The 16,589-nt window shown below is 54.3% G+C and overlaps 1 protein-coding gene across 3 annotated transcripts; it reads left to right on the top strand.

Annotated features, from left to right (window-relative positions):
* The first annotated feature begins 89 nt into the window (after positions 1-89).
* Positions 90-15,017, top strand: PRADC1 (protease associated domain containing 1). 3 transcript variants are annotated; one of them, XM_030563187.1, is made up of 6 exons: positions 90-130; positions 1,854-2,109; positions 5,247-5,347; positions 9,892-10,001; positions 12,376-12,543; positions 13,306-15,017. In XM_030563187.1, the coding sequence occupies exons 2-6, from the start codon at positions 2,043-2,045 to the stop codon at positions 13,424-13,426; spliced, it is 567 nt and encodes a 188-aa protein (XP_030419047.1). In that variant the 5' UTR covers positions 90-130; positions 1,854-2,042; the 3' UTR covers positions 13,427-15,017. The 3 variants fall into 3 exon arrangements, with proteins under 3 accessions (XP_030419047.1, XP_030419048.1, XP_030419049.1); XM_030563188.1 differs by lacking the exon at positions 90-130 and adding an exon at positions 212-233; XM_030563189.1 differs by lacking the exons at positions 90-130; positions 1,854-2,109; positions 5,247-5,347 and adding an exon at positions 8,279-8,613.
* Positions 15,018-16,589: the final 1,572 nt, after the last annotated feature.

Here is a 16,589-nt window from a genome sequence, read left to right as displayed (position 1 = left end):
AACGGGAAACGGGCGGTTCCTCCCTGCTCCAACTCTATGGTTGGGAGCCAGCGGCCCTTCCTTCCCTCAGATGACCATGGAGATGCAAGGCTGTGGGGGCGGGGTCTTTGGAGAGCTCACTATCTGGCAGGTGGGTTGTGTTGTGGGGCTCATTATCTGGCAGGTGGGGGAGAACTGGTGGGGCTCATTATCTGGCAAGCCAGGAAGAATCAGTGGGTCTCACTATCTGGCAGGTGGGGGGAGTACTGGTGGGGCTCACAGCAGGTGTGGGGGGAGTACTGGTGGGGCTCATTGCAGGTGTGGGGGGAGTATTGGTGGGGCTCACTATCCGGCAGGTGGAGGGAGTACTGGTGGGGCTCACTCTCTGGCAGGTGGGGGGAATACTGATGGGGCTCCCAGCAGGTGTGGGGGGAGTACTGGTGGGGCTCACTATCCGGCAGGTGTGGGGGGAGTACTGGTGGGGCTCACTATCTGGCAGGTGTTGGGGGAGTACTGGTGGGGCTCACTATCTGGCAGGTGGGGGGAGTATTGGTGGGGCTCACAGCAGGTGTGGGGGGAAGTACTGGTGGGGCTCACTATCTGGCAGGTGGGGGGAGTACTGGTGGGGCTCATTGCAGGTGTTGGGGGAGCACTGGTGGGGCTCACTATCCGGCAGGTGTTGGGGGAGTACTGGTGGGGTTCACTTTTCTAATATCTGCTATTCAAGTCCATATACAGCACCCATTGCTGTGGGGTGGGAGCAGTGATATCTGGGCCAAGGTGGGGGAATGGTGCTGGTGAATGAGGGGTAGGTAGATGGGTTCCCCAGTGCAGCAAGAGGGAGGGAAATGGGCCAGACTAGAGGGTCTGATGGTGGAGGGTCACAGGCAGGGGGGCACCTATTCCCTGTCAAATTAGAGAAATTTGCCGTGGATTAAGCTGTGTTGGTGTGAGCCCTTCTTTACATGAGCGTAGCACATCCTCATTAGGGGCTTATAGTTACCACAACATGCATCTGAGGAAGTGGGTATTCACCCAGGAAAGCTCATGCTCCAAAACGTCTGTTAATCTATAAGGTGCCACAGGATTCTTTGCTGCTTTTACAGATCCAGACTAACAGGGCCACCCCTCTGATACTAGTTACCACAACAGTGACTCAAATGCAGCCTGGGATGGGATTTGGAGGATTTAAAAATGTCAAATGTACATACAGCAAAACTAATGGGGGGCTTGAGGCTGTGAGAAGGGCTTGGGCTGGGGTGGCTGGTGTGGTTGTGAAGCTAGTGAAATACTGTGCAGAGATGGCAGGTAGTAGTCAGGGGCTGAGTGGGAGCAGAGCAGGCTGGAGAATCGGAAAGAGAAGCAATAGCGATCACCTCATTATAATCACAATTGTGAAAAGCAAAACCAGAGCCCAGGGGCTGCAACCCTTGCCCTCCCTTCTCTCCTCAGTGTTTGTGGCTTTCACTCTTTGTGTCTATTCCCAGTCCTGCGGTATGACTGTTGGGGCTACTCATTTTAAGTAAAGACACCCATGTAAGCAAACCTTAATGTATTAAACTCGCAGTCCCCTCTTTGAATGGTCAGGATCACAGTGGGAGAAACTGAGGCACACACACAGCACGTCTATAGCAGAGCCTGGAGTAAAACCCCACCTCCTGACACCCAGGCCAGTGAAGCGACCACAGCACTCTCCTTGGAATATGCAATGAGAAACTCACTTTTATCTTCAGGAAGTGGAGTGGGTGGAAAAGGACAAATTTGCTTCCAGTTATTTTGCTGCCAGATCTTACTGAAAAATCTCCTGCTAATTTCACTGGGGGCTGAATTTGTGGGCCTGAGATTAAATTATTTTTTTGCTTCCTCTCTATTAGGAACCTGTTGGTAATTTAAACCCTCTGGTAGCCGGCAGTGGATTGAGTGAAACCTTCACCAATGAGATCAGCAGCTGCTTGAGCTCACCAATGAGTGGAAGCTAGAGGCCGAGCTCTGCTCTCTTGCCAGTTTGACACTTCTATGGTTAGAGGTGCATTTGGGAGCTGTGGGGAGGCTGGTGAAGAGACATGCTATTCAGCACTGGCAGATGGCTGCGTTTGGTGCTCTATCTCTGTGCCTGGCCTTCTGTTGATGGTGAGTACTGGCCACTTGGGCTGGAGAGTGCCCCAGTGCTTGCACGGGATAGGCGCCTTCTCCAGTAAGCTTGCACAGCCGGACTGTGCTGACTTGACAAGAAAGCGTTTAAAATGCATGTTAAGGTGCCTGTTCGAAGCCTTGGGGAGGGGGTGAAAAAATCTTGAATGTTTCACTTTGGAGTGAATTTGTGATTATGATTTATTCTTTGTATTCTCGTTGCTCTGCTTTATTTGCTGCCGTGGAGACCTGCCAAACCTGTCAGGGTTTTTAGTCTATTTATAAATTCCCATTTTCACTTCTATATTCTGCAAAGCAGTGGCAATCCGGCTCACTGCACATGACCCATTGTTTCTGAGTGCCTTGTGCTCTTCTCTCTTCCCCCTCCACCTCCACCCCTTGGCTTGTCCTGGCTTTGAAAGCAGTGAGCGAGCCAAAGAAAAATATAATGCAACATCCTCTTGCCCTGGGATGTGATCCCTCCAGGTCACGGCTGAGGTGGGAGAATCTTGCACTGCCGCTGCCCTTCTTTGGGGGCTAGAGGGAAGAGTTTTGTCCATTAGAACACGGTAAATCAGCCCTAAAACTCATGCAAAGAGCTTTGGAAAGGAAGATGGAGGGAGTGCAGGATTGAGGGGCAGCCAGCAGGTAAATAAGGGGAGACTACAGAAGCTAAGAGATTGAGAAAGCAGAGAAGATCCCAGAGGGGAGATTGCTCCGCTGGATTCAAGAAATGACCTTTGTTCAGTTTGGAGGCGCTTTCCAAAGGGCTGGCAGCCTGTTTTTATGTCACATTCTGGAGGAGTCTTGGGATGGGTCCAAGCTGGTTGCACAAATTCATTTTCTGGCCGCGGCTGGGAGATTTGCTAAGTGTTGCTTGGTTCACATTAGGTTAGCAGAAGTGCTGCTGCAGGGTGTCAGAATGTGCTCCACAGTACACAGGGTTAGGGCTCCATTTGGAGAGGTGCTAAACAGTGGCCACTCCTGTTCATGTAAGCAAGAGCTGTGGGTTTCAGCACCTCTCAGGATTAGGCCCTTATTTGTCATTCAACCTTGTACCCTCTCATACCGTCCTGTGAATACTGTAGTAATTATTAACTCCCGCTGACAAGGCACTTTGCATCCATGGAGCTCGGAGAGCTTTAAGCCTCATGGTTCCCTTGAGAGGCAGGTTAATAAGGATCATTTCCCAGATTGTACAGATGGGGAAACTGAGGCACAGAGCAATGAAGCGACTTGCCCAAGGACTCGCAGCCAGTTAGTGGCAGAGCCAGGAATAAAACCCACATCCCCAGACTCCCCTGCTCCAGCCATTAGACACCTCCCCCCGAACTGACACTGTAACTAGCAAGAGGCGTCTGTGGTTGAGAGGGAAGGGGGTTTTCCATAGTGCTAGCATCAGTGCCTCCATGTGAATCAGTCTTCTGGGCTGCTAGAGCTGTTTGACCCTTTGGCGCTTCTGTCAATGTCTTTTTTCATTCACTTCAGCCTCTCACAAAGAGATCATGGCCAAGCCCGGGTGTGGTGGTCTACAGCCGTCCTCTCCTTTTAATTTAGAATGTGAATTGGATTGCCAGAGCATAGTGTATGCTTCGCCTGCACCTCCCAACTCCCTTGGTCGTTATGCCCATTTACTATTGTAGGGAAAACTGAGGCAGAGAAAGGGATGCGTTTGAAAAGTGACGGGTGATTTTTGGGCACCCAACTGGACACACCTCGAGGGTCCTGATGTCCAGAGGTGGTAGACACGCAGCAGCTCCATTGACTTCGTTTGGAGCTGTGGGTGCTCAAGCAGCTTGGGAAATCAGGCCCAAGGTGCCTCAAACTGCAAAAATTGGGGGTACCCAGAGATCAGTGGGCATTGGTGAAAATGCTGGTCTGAGTGATCCTCCCAGGGTCTCACAGGGGTTGGTGCAACAGAACCCAGGTTTCCCGCTGCCCATGCTCCTGCTGTAACTGCTAGTCAGAGCTCCCTTCACAAGATGTAAATGAGCCATCCCAAGTCTTCAAAGCCTCTTGCAGGAAGTGCTGATTCACACGACAGGTGCAGGGGCCATCTCAGTGGGAGACCATCACCCCTGCCCTGGCTCAGCCGGGGCAGAGAGAACCAGGACATACCTGTAAGAGGCTCCCAGGAGATCTGGCATAACTCTGACAGCTTCTGTGCCGTAGCAAATTCAGCATTAAGCTTTCCACCCACTGCTTGTCAATGGATCCCTAATTGCCTCCGTGGGAAAGAAGTGGCTCCAGAATCAGTCGCGGAGGCAGGACATTTGGAGCTTTTAATTAAAGCACTTCTATGACAGTGTCTTGGGATTCAGCTAACGATCATTGTGCATCTGCTGTGCCTGGAACGCAACTGTGTTAAGCCTGCTGGAGCTTTGCGTACCATTTCTTCAGGTGGTATGTGCTGGGTACTGGAAAAGGGACCTCACTGCGCCAGGAGTGGGAGCGCTTTGTCCCAGGTAGCCACTCCCCCACCCCTTCACTAGGGTTACTATTACAGAGCCTGTTTGTTTGGAGGTGACGTAAAACACATGGGACATTCGCTGGCGTAGAATTGGCACCGAGCATTGTTCCGGAGACTGGCATCAGTAAATCTTTTCAGAATCCTGAATGCAATCATCGCTTCTGTGGGGCAGCCTTCGCTGGGGTATGGCACTGAGTTGACTTAAGAAAATAATGGAGACAGGGGCTGGAAAAAGAGCTCATGACGTATTTTCACAAGCACTGGGGTGCAGGTGTCCTGGCCAAATTACACCAGGAGTCATTTCAGTTCTGCCTCCTTAAAACATCCCTTGTGATTTCAGTGGAATCCCATATTCTTGGTTTCCTGCTCTAAACAGTTATGCAGCATTGCTGTGTGCTGTTGAACAGCTCCTCCCACACACACCAGAACTAGCTGCATCAGAGTGGCAGGTGAATTGTGCCTAGTATATCCAGCCACCATGACTCCAGTTGGAATGAAAGATGCTGTGTAAATGAAATATTATAACCTGTTGCTTCTCCCACCCCCATTGAGAAGAGCTGTTTTCACAGCAGCGTGATTGTGAATTTAGTTTTAAATCTCTTCAAAGGAATTTCCCAAGAGCTTTTCCATTTCCCCCCCTTGTCTATTTTTTTTCCTAAATACGCAGGTTTACGCGTCCATGAATATTTATATTTCCAAGTGCTGAGTCCCGGGGATATCCGCTACATCTTCACTGCTACTCCTGCCAAAGATTTTGGAGGCGTGTTTGTAAGTATGAGGCTCAGATATGTATTAGACCTTTCACTTCTAGATTTTTTCAACAGCAGCTAGTGGATTTGAAACCTTCATGTGGTCGTTTCTTACATTTGTTGCCTTTTAGGAACAGTGGGCCAGATTCTGAGCTCAGTTACTGAAGCCGGTGGTGTTGCTCTGATTTACACTGCTGTAAGAGAGCTCTGAGTCTGGTCCGATGTGTGTAGATGGAATTTTGGAATTTAATGAGGAATTCTGATGCAGCTACTCCAGAATCTCTGATCCACTTACCTTCTCTTGGGAACTCTGCAGTTCCTGCTCAATCTGGGACATGCAAAACAAATGAGTTCCTCTGTTAACATGGTACGAAATGCAGATCCAAGTGTTGAGAAAAATGCTGGAACTACTTAAGAAGTTATTTCTGCGAGATAGATTGGGGGAGGCGGGGTGCTGCTCTCCCTGTCTGCCTAATCTTGTGTGAGATGCTGGGCCCATAACTGATTGGATAAGTGCCAGAATTATAAATCGTTGTTATACTGACTGCAGAGACATCTGTGCAAGCAACTTGCATTTCTGAAATCACTCATAGATGCAGATGACCTATTACAAATCTCCAACAAGCAACTAACAGTGCTACCTATGTACTATACTAGTTAGTGGGATCACATTTTAGCCTCAAAATGCCTTGCAAACGTTAACTGTATAACCATCTCAACACCCCTGCAAGGTAAGTAGATATTTTTAATCCCTATTTTACAGATTGGGGAAATCGAGGCAGACTGAAGTGATTTGCCCAAGACCACACAGCAGGATTAAATTTCAAGAGTTTGTGGCTTCTAGGCCAATGCTCAGTCCATGAGATCACAAGTTTCTAGCTCCAAGTTCTGTGTTTAGACCAGAGGTGGGCAAAGTACGGCCCGTGGGCCATATGCAGCCCGCAGGACCATCCTGCCTGGCCCCTGAGCTCCTGGCCGGGGAGGCTAGCCCCTGGCTGTTCCCCTTCCCCCGCAGCCTCAGCTCACTGAACCGCCAGGCAGCTCAGCACCAGCGCATCCCCTGCCTCAGGGGAGCAGGCGGGAGGTGCAGGCAGCAGGAGCATTGCGCGCACAGGCCGGAGGACTCAGGAGGAGCACCGGGTGGCCGCGCAGCTGGCTGAAGAGAAACGGTGCTTTAAAGTGGAAACGGCTGCTTCTCTTCGGCTGCGCGGCTGCCCTTGCTCCTGCTCCTCGAGTCCTCCACCTGTGTTCACAGGGCCACATTCCGAAAGGGGCTGGGGACCCAGGAGGGGGCGGTCAGAGACGGGGGGGGTTAGATAGAGGGTGGGAGTCCCCGGGGGCCTGTCGGGGCAGGGATACGGATAGGGGTCAGGGGGAGGGGAGTCAGGGAACTGGGAGCAGGGTGGTTGGATAGGAGTGGGGTCCCAGGGGGGCGGTCAGGGGATGGGAGTCCCAGGAGGGGCTGATCAGGGGATGGGGGGGGGTTAGATAGGGAGTGGGAGTCCCCGGGGGCCTGTCGGGGCAGGGATACGGATAGGGGTCAGGGGGAGGGGAGTCAGGGAACTGGGAGCAGGGTGGTTGGATAGGAGTGGGGTCACAGGGGTGCGGTCAGGGGATGGGAGTCCCAGGAGGGGCTGGTCAGGGGATGGGGGGGTTGATAGGGGGTGGGAATCCCCGGGGGCCTGTCGGGGCAGGGATACGGATAGGGGTCGGGGGGCAGTCAGGGAACTGGGAGCAGGGTGGTTGGATAGGAGTGGGGTCTCAGGGGGGCGGTCAGGGGATGGGAGTCCCAGGAGGGGCTGGTCAGGGGATGGGGGGGGTTAGATAGGGAGTGGGAGTCCCCGGGGGCCTGTCGGGGCAGGGATACGGATAGGGGTCAGGGGGAGGGGAGTCAGGGAACTGGGAGCAGGGTGGTTGGATAGGAGTGGGGTCCCAGGGGGGCGGTCAGGGGATGGGAGTCCCAGGAGGGGCTGGTCAGGGGATGGGGGGGGTTGATAGGGGTGGGAGTCCCCAGGGGCCTGCCGGGCAGTGATACGGATAGGGGTCAGGGGGAGGGGAGTCAGGGAACTGGGAGCAGGGTGGTTGGATAGGAGTGGGGTCCCAGGGGGGCGGTCAGGGGATGGGAGTCCCAGGAGGGGCTGGTCAGGGGATGGGGGGGGTTGATAGGGAGTGGGAGTCCCCGGGGGCCTGTCGGGGCAGGGATACGGATAGGGGTCAGGGAGAGGGGAGTCAGGGAACTGGGAGCAGGGTGGTTGGATAGGAGTGGGGTCCCAGGAGGGGCTGGTCAGGGGATGGGGGGGGTTGATAGGGGGTGGGAATCCCCGGGGGCCTGTCGGGGCAGGGATACGGATAGGGGTCGGGGGGAGGGGAGTCAGGGAACTGGGAGCAGGGTGGTTGGATAGGGGTGGGGTCCCAGGGGGGCGGTCAGGGGATGGGAGTCCCAGGAGGGGCTGGTCAGGGGATGGGGGGGTTGATAGGGGGTGGGAATCCCCGGGGGCCTGTCGGGGCAGGGATACGGATAGGGGTCAGGGGGAGGGGAGTCAGGGAACTGGGAGCAGGGTGGTTGGATAGGAGTGGGGTCCCAGGAGGGGCTGGTCAGGGGATGGGGGGGGGTTAGATAGGGGATGGGAATCCCCGGGGGCCTGTCGGGGCAGGGATACGGATAGGGGTCAGGGGGAGGGGAGACAGGGAACTGGGAGCAGGGTGGTTGGATAGGAGTGGGGTCCCAGGGGGGCGGTCAGGGGATGGGAGTCCCAGGAGGGGCTGGTCAGGGGATGGGGGGGGGTTGATAGGGGGTGGGAGTCCCCGGGGGCCTGTCGGGGCAGGGATACGGATAGGAGTCAGGGGGAGGGGAGTCAGGGAACTGGGAGCAGGGCAGTTGGATGGGGGTGGGGGGATCCTGGGAGGAGGTGGTCAGGGGACAAGGAGCAGGTAGGGCTGGATGGGCTAGAGGTTCTGAAGGGGGCAGTCAGGGGGCAGATGGGGCAGAGGCCAGGCTGTTTGGGGAAGCACGGCCTTCCCTACCCGTCCCTCCATACCATTTCACAACCCCGCTGTGACCCTTGGGCCAAAAGGTTTGCCCCTCCTGGTGTAGACCCTACCTCTGAGCTTCTAGGCCCAGAGCTTGAAAGCTGTTTAGGCTCCTGAGTTCCACTGAAATCAATGAGCATTAGGAGCCTATTTACTTGTGAAGATCTGGAGCTAGATTCTCTTTACCCTGGAACAAAGGGATGCTGCCGTACGTTGCCATTTCTCCACCATCAGCAGGGCATCCTGCTTGGCATGGTAAAGTCTTATCACAGAATCTCAGGGTTGGAAGGGACCCAGGAGGTATCTAGTCCAACCCCCTGCTCAAAGCAGGACCAATCCCCAGACAGATTTTCGCCCCAGACCCCTAAACGGCCCCCTCAGGGATTGAACTCACAGCCCTGGGTTAGAGAGTGCCTCTTGCGGGATTCAGCTGAGGAAAGGCTGAGGGCCTCATTCACCATTGCCCTGCACCTGTTATGGCGCCAAGTGGGTGAGAGACTCCACCTTGCTCGTCTTGTCGCCCCTTTGCACGGGAGTAAAGGACCACGCGAGGCACAGGCCATGGAGAATCACGATCCAGAGGGAGGGAGCTGGCAGAGTGCCCCAAGCAGCCTATGTGGGGCTGGCTCCGATGGACTGACAAGTGGGTAGCACCTGTCCACTCTGATTCAGTGACCTGCACAAACGGGACCTTGGCCCTGTAATAAAAAAGAAGGGGGCGAAGGGGGATGAGTTCAGTAAGAAACACATGACCAGACCTGCCCGAAGCTGAGGCAGTTCTCTACCACGCCCAGCATCTGATCTCCCTCACAGGCCAGGGAGATCAAAGGCAGGGAGCTACGTTGTCTGGTTATGGACACGTACACAGTGAACACCAGTTCACGGGGAGACGCTCCCATCCAATCCTGGGTCCCTAAGAACAACTGCCTTAGTCGGGACCTCCCTGTAATTCCCTGCCAGGTCTCCTGCAGGACAGATGGCACGGTGAGCTCCCACGCTGGAGCCAGGAGAGGGAGGGCCATCCAGGGCTTAGAGCCCAGAACTGTAAGTCCGGAGACCGAAGTACTGTTCCCTGCTCTGCCACAGACTCACTGTGTGTCTCTGGGCACATCAAGGAACTGCTCTGTACCTCAGTTTCTCCATCTGTACAATGGGGGTAATAAGCATTGCCTACCTGCTGTGGCTGTTGTGGGGGTTGGGAATCGTTGGCAGAAATATGCTGTAGCAAGGAAGAGGAAGTACTAGCCACTACATTGTACTCACACTCCTCTGATAGCTCCATCAGGTTTGGTGCTATAGGCGGCAGAGTATGCAGCAGTCTAGCAATAACAAGGCCAGATCTGACTGTCTCTGTAGTTTTCTTAGGGTTTAGTTAGAGGCAGGACGGTGAGAACTGATCTATGAAGCTGGCCTTACCCAGAACAAATAAAGCCTGTCACTGCAGGCCCCAGAATAGACCTACGTTAGCAAGTCAGCCCCTAGTGCTGCCCCCTGCCTTTACTCCCAGTCTACTGCTTTTCTTTCCTCTCCGAGAACACGAGATACGAGCAGATACACCTGGTCCCGGCAGACCCTCCGGAGGCATGCGGGGAGCTAAACAATGGAGTCTTCATCCAAGATCAGATCGCCCTGGTGGAGCGTGGGTAGGTTGGATGACTTATCTGTTTTACCTATTGTGGGGGGCGGGGGGCTATTTCTAGTGTGATTCTAGAACAGTGTGTTCAGGGAGTGGGCGGGTTGGCTTTTTTCCATCGAGCAGAACGAAATCTGGCACGTCGCAGAGCGCCTGCCTGGGGAACGGTCCCGTGGAGATTTCGGCTCATGTTCATTTTTGTCATACTCCCCTGACAGTAGAGGCTCCTCTGCTTGGAGAATATTACCGAGGTAGCTATACTGCTGGTTATGCCAGTGAAACTCCTTGTGTGGACACACTTCTCCCGGGATCGGGAGTCCACTTGGGGAGTTATATGTATGCTGGTCATTTTCTCCTTGTAGACAACACCTGAAATGTGATTAGTCTCCAGTCCCCTGTTACTTTCTAGTCTGACAAAACCGACTCCATCATCAGCTTTCCCCTTTGCTGTATGTCTGTACGGAGAGGTCCCGGACGGAAGGCAGCTGCTGCTGTTTAATATAAAGGAAACAGGCCAGTCATGTACCCCTTTCCCAGGGAATCCTCTGACAGCTCGAAGGTTCACCTTGGGCAGTGTTTGGGGCATCACCCCTTCTCCTGAGACATTTCGGGGGCTGTGGCATGGGCCCAGGTGAGCCTCCCAACGCCACAGATGAGGGGACCTGCCAAGAATGAAACATCCCAGCTCAGTCGGAGCTGGAGACGTCTGGCATGGGACTGCTGTCACTTACTCAGTAGCAGCTGCTGAGGGGACTAATGTAGCTTCAGGAATTGTTAATGCCCTCCTGGGTTTCCTGCAGGAAACTGAGCAAGGAACAACGCTGCCCCTCAACTCCACTCCTCCTGGGCCCTGCTGTCAAGCTCCTGCCTCCTCGCGGTGTGCCTGGTGCTGCTAGGCATCGTGCCAGGGGGAATTCAGCCCTGCAACAGCCCCTCTGCTCACACAGGCTTTTAGCCCCAGCATTCTGAGAACAGCCGTGTGGGCTAGCAGCCAGGAGCCTGGACAGGCCCTTCTCACTGGGACCATTTTCCTAAAGCATCCACCTTTCTCCTGGCCACTGGGGCTTGGGTAGAGGAGGCTGAAGTCTTCTGGCTAATAACCACAGAACAGGTCCAGCATGGGCACCGCCACGGCCAGCCAGCTCCACCCTGCCCCACCACTGCCCCAGTTCTGAGTTGGGGGGGATGCATTCCCAGGTGGAGAAGGGAAGGACCTGGCCTGGCTGCTGAGACGCTGGGGGTCTGTCTACACAGCAGTCAGGCGGCTAGTGGCAGCTGCTGTGGCATCACTGCTGTTTCTCACTGGTTAGCTCACTCAAAGCCAGCTTGGTCACACCCACGCGTGCTGCAGTCACACCTCCCATTGTGGGTAGGTGGACCGTGTCAGGCAGCTGATTATGCTGGATCAGCATTTATTTGCGACAAGAGCACCTGCTCCGTGGGAGCGAGACCACCTGCTCACCGCCCGCCAGTAGCTATCTCCCAGGCACTGTTAGCAAAGGAGTCTGTGGAAGCCAGCAGCTTTGCGTGCTGTGCCCAGGGCTACGCCAGTGGAGGATTGCCGGGCAAGTTTCAATGGTAGGACAACGTCCCAGACAGGCCAGCGATCACAGCTGGTGCTGGGTGACAGGGGGCCGTACATGCCAGCACAGTCACTCGCTTGCTCTTGGGGTGGAGTGTTACCGTACAAACGCTGGAGAGTGTCGCTGAGGTGCCCTGAAGACTGAGAAAGTAAAAGAAGAGATTTAGGGGAGATGATTTCATAGATCCCAAGCCCAGAAGGGACCGCAGTCTGCCCTTCTGTCTAACAGGCCAGAGACCTGCCCCACAAGAATGTCTAAGGCAGAGCTTTTAGACAAAAGCCAAGTTTGATTTAAAACCGGCCAGTGATGGAGAATCCACCACAACCCTTGGTAATGGTTAATTACTAAGTTTGCTGAGACAGTAACGTTAATGAGGCCCAGTCCGAGCACAGGCCAGGGAGCCAGGTGCTGCAGAATCCTAATCCCAGCTCTGACACAGATTCCCTCTGCATCCTTGGGCAAATCACAGCACCACTCTGCCTCAGTTTCCTCACCTGCTCCCTCACCGATGTCTCCAGGGTGGCGGGAGAATGTTGGTGAAGCATAGATAGAGAGATCTCTATTATTATTATGAACAATAAAAATCCTTTGGTTAAAATGGGTCATTCGCTTCCTATTCCCCTGCTCAAACATAAGTATGGCCCTTTTCACCCTTTGCTCTTGCGGGCAGCGATTGTATGAAGTGCACGAACCACATCAGCTGGGAAGGGGTGTGTCGTTGAAAGAGGAGACATAGGCATCGTGCTGTGCAGGCAGCCGGCCGAGCGGGTCTCTCAGACGCAGCATTATTTTCTGCCGCAGGGGTTGTTCCTTCTTGTCGAAGACGCGGGTCGTCCAGGAGCACGGTGGGAGGGCGGTGATTATCGCTGATAACGCGTACGACAACGACAGCTTCTACGTCGAAATGATCCAGGACAGCACGAGGCTGACGGCGGACATTCCTGCTCTCTTCCTCCTGGGCAGGGATGGGTAGGTGCCTTTCCCCAACGTGTGCACCCCCCCCATATCTTCACAGATTGTGCCCGTTGTACCCAGGCAGCCCCATTAAAGTCAGTGTGGTTGTGTGGATGAAATGAAGATAGCACTGGCACCTTTGTTTCCACCATGTCAGATGTTCTCCAGATCTTTAATGTCCATGCCCCCGACCATGGGCTCTGGCCATGGAGACTGAAGTGCTCCATTTATCTACAGCATTGTGATGGAGAATAAATGATAAAGCTAGTGCTTAAAGCAGATAACATAAACTGCAGGGCATAGCCTCTCTCTCTCCAGGGCTGGCCCACTGCTGATGAGCCACCGTGGCGCTCCACTCAGCCATCCCTGTTCATCCAGCAAGCAAGAGGCATCTGCAATCACATGTGGCTGCCTCGCTTGATTCTTAAACATGGAAATTGTTTAGGCAGCTTAAGTGCAATGCTCAGTCTCCTGGCAGGTTGCCAGGGCAGTTGTCAGAAAATTCAGGCCTCCCCTGATGAAGGCCAGATTCTGCAAGGTGCTGAGTGTCCCATGGGAAGGGTGAAATGACTTCACTTAGCTCCCACTGACCTCAGAGGGAAGTGCCTCCCCGAATCAGGCCCTGTAAGTGAGACCCTTAGTGGAGCCGGTGGAATTTGTTCTGTGGGGTTGAGTTGGTCTTGACGTTGCACTCTTCGTTGGCTCCAGCGCACGCCTATGGGCCGAGCTCCTCTTTCCCGACTCACTGCGTCAATTTGCGGGTCTCTGTCTCTCTAGGTACATGATCCGACGCTCCTTGGAACAGCATGGACTCCCCTGGGCCATCATCTCCATCCCTGTCAACGTTACCAGCATCCCAGCCTATGAAATGATGCAGCCTCCATGGACCTTCTGGTAGTGGGGAGAGAAAGGGAAGGTCTTGGAGCCTTCTGGATGGATTTGTTGAAGGGATTGGCCTTGAAGAACAGCCCCCGCCTGCCCCCAAACTCACTCACTGGATGATTCCCACTGGAATTATTGTGCTGCAGCTGGTAGCCAGCTAAACTCAGATCACCACATCATTCACTGTCACCGCCAGATGACTTCCTTAGTAACTATTTCCGGGCGGGCAGGCAGATATCCCAGAGTCTGAGAGGCCAGAGTGCGCTAGAGGAGCATTTTGAGGAGCTGTAAGGTAGCAGGGGCATTGCAAAGAATGGCAGGTGCGCACTGCCAATCTCAACTGAAATGGTACTGTGTGAATAAAGCGTAATGAGGGGAAAGAGTAATGCATGGGGTGGGAGGATCATCCTGTGCTAGCAGGACCCGCCAAGTCGGCCAGGGGTTTATATTTTTCAGCCGAGTGGCGCCAGAAGCCTAAACTCCGGCAAGATGAGGGTGCCTGGAGGAGAGAGGAAGTGTCTGTGTGGGTTTGTTTCGGAGATGGGGTTCAGAAGAGAGAAATCCCTCCTGTTGAAATCCATGGAAGTCAGGCACCTAAAAATCTCTGAGGATCTGGGCTCGGACTCCTCACGTCTAAGGAACGAGGCTGCTGGAGCTTGAGGCTGTTCTGGAGCCAGCCCTTAACCACAAGCGAATACAGGAATATAAAGGGCCAAATCAATTGCCATGGGCCAGATTCACCTCTAGTGTAAGCCAGCACAACCCCACTGGCTTCACCAGGATACTCCCACTTCCACCTAGGCCCAGTGGCCAGGCCAGGCAAGGCACTAAAAGACTGACACAGTGTGGGTGCAAACCTGGGATGTCTGAAATACTGACTGGGGGGGCATTTTCCAACCCGCTCTCTGCACCGAACAGATGTAGGGGAACAGGCTGACCTCCTGAGAGCCCCTGGCCCGGCTAGGCACCCCCTTTCTCATGATCATCTCTTTCCCCAGCTGCTTGCACAGTGCTGCTTCACGCGGCTCTTCCTGGGTCGCTTGTAGACCAGGCCTCACTCAAACATTTTACCATAACCTGGCGCAAGAGCATCAACCCACTCCCCGATCTGTGTGTTGTGCTGGTGATTGGTCCACTGTCCTCAGGTGTCTTCTAATTGGCTGAAGAAGCCACCAGTAGATAAGCAGGGTGGCTGAGGCTCAGCGCATTATCCTAAAAAGCAGGGTCCTGTGCAGGTCTTTTAAGTGACTGGAACTTCCTTCCCCGTTTTCTTCCCTGGTAGTTTTCAACGGTCAGTAGATTTCCAGCTTCCCCAGCAGATCTGTTGCTCTGCACGTTGGGTAAGTTTCGGCTCAGCCTTCGCAAGAAGATACAGTGGGGTGGCACACGGCGGCCAGGGCAGCAGCGGAAGAGGTCGGACTGTCGCCACCTGCCACTGTATCATCCTCTCCAGATCCAGGGCTGTTCCCCTAGCCCCAAGTTGTCTCCCGCTCCTCTGGAACACCTGGCTTGATCTGGTCGGCTCTGCCTGTTGCATTATTTAAATTTTGGGTTGGGTATTTTAATGGCAAATTAAATAAAAATAAAGTCGCAAAAGTTTTAAAAGGTCCATTTGTTTGAGTGTTTTGTGGGTAACTCTGCCTTTTGAAATGGTAGAGCCCAGCTCAGCCAGGTACAAAAACACTTGGGTCCTTGGTGCACTCTGGGAAGTATCAGGATGGTTTTTAAACGTCTGTTTTGCTTTCTGCGTTCGGGGTTACACAGTAATACTCCGCTAGCCCATTCTTTAACACGTGGCCTCAACATGCGTGTGTACGTACACACAGCTGATCCTAAGACCTGTATTCTGGCTCGTAGCCCTACTGAAGTCAGTGCGACTCCTTGCATGAGTGAGGGGTCCTTGTGGGAGGAAGGATTAAAGGGCCAGGTCCTAACAGTAATTGTGATGCTGGACCTACCTGAGAACAAACCCTCTTTCCTTCGTGTGTTGTCTACATGCTGCGATGAATTTTAAGCTGCCGTTTCCTCCTTTGAAGCCTGCTCCTGAATTTCCATGCTTTGCTCAGTGAAAAAAAGGCCAATTTCACTAAGTCTGGAAAGCCAAGCTGGGAGATGCACGAGCTTGACGCGTTCCCTAGAGACTGCAAGGTGACGGGAGCCTCTAATATCTTATACTGTTCAAGGGGCTGATCCTGCCCCCTTCACTTCAGTCAGGTCCCAAGTCCATTGACCGAGAGGCTTCGGATCTGGCCCTGGGACCATGATTCCCAGTGGAGGCAGGAGCACAGCGGTTCAACGCGAGGTGGTCAAAGCTGGCCCTGGATCTGGAATGCTTTGCGGGGGGGAGGGGTCAGAGCAAGGTGGGGCTGGCTTGGCCGGTTACAGGGCAGGAGGATCGCAAAGTTCCCAGCTGGGTTCAGATCTTGACCCCTTTTACACCTCTGATGCTCAGGTTGTTCTGAGCCAGGTTCTGCTTCTAACCCTTGGGAAGCTTTAACACGCAGCTGCTCTGGGTTAAGGCTTGGCCAGGCTCTAGGGGGCTTGGGGCCGTACGCTAGAGGGCGCAGGGTCAGGAAGCCCAAAGGCTGCCTGGCTGATGGGGGGGCAGTGCTGGGTGTAACCAGCTAGCAGGGAGTAGGGCTTTGCCCCTGCCTCGACCCCTCCTCTCACCCTGTCCCCCTATACGCCCACCTTCCCCCAGTAGGTCTGCCTCAGCCGTGAGGCCAGCAAGGGGGCAGGGGGCAGAGAGGAATGAGCAGAGTGCTCTGTGCATGGAGGCTACATTTGGAGTGGTGCGGGGGGGGGCGGGGGCTGCTGGAGATGAGAAGGAAGGAGTTATAAATAGCAATGGGGAGGATGGTGGAGGCTATTGGGAATGGAGGAGGGAGATAGGGCAGCCTTGCCCCCCCCCCCGATTTGGAACCCAGTGTACACGTGACACTCCCACGGATCGGAGCCTTGCTATTGTCTCCTGAATGCTGCAGTCAGGATTCATTCGTGGCCCCGTGATTTGAAGCTCAGGATCCTGTAGCCCAGAGGCTGGGCAGCACAGGAGAAAGGGTCTCTGCTGCTGCAGCGGAAGGGGGCCAGGGCACTGGCATGTTCCAGGGTTGATGCACTGGGAAAGTTCCCCATCAGACGGTAGGTTCCACTGACCCAGGATACACTCAGGCCCGATC

The sequence above is a fragment of the Gopherus evgoodei genome, chromosome 5, assembly GCF_007399415.2.
Source record: "Gopherus evgoodei ecotype Sinaloan lineage chromosome 5, rGopEvg1_v1.p, whole genome shotgun sequence".
Taxonomy (NCBI): domain Eukaryota; kingdom Metazoa; phylum Chordata; order Testudines; family Testudinidae; genus Gopherus; species Gopherus evgoodei.
This window is presented reverse-complemented; position numbering and strand designations above follow the sequence as displayed.

Excerpts from the sequence above, each read along its gene's own strand:
- PRADC1 (XM_030563187.1), top strand. The coding sequence starts at position 2,043 with ATGCTATTCAGCACTGGCAGATGGCTGCGTTTGGTGCTCTATCTCTGT. Across the intron at positions 5,348-9,891 it reads AAGATTTTGGAGGCGTGTTT|AACACGAGATACGAGCAGAT; the intron begins GTAAGTATGAGG and ends TTCCTCTCCGAG. Across the intron at positions 12,544-13,305 it reads TTCCTCCTGGGCAGGGATGG|GTACATGATCCGACGCTCCT; the intron begins GTAGGTGCCTTT and ends CTGTCTCTCTAG.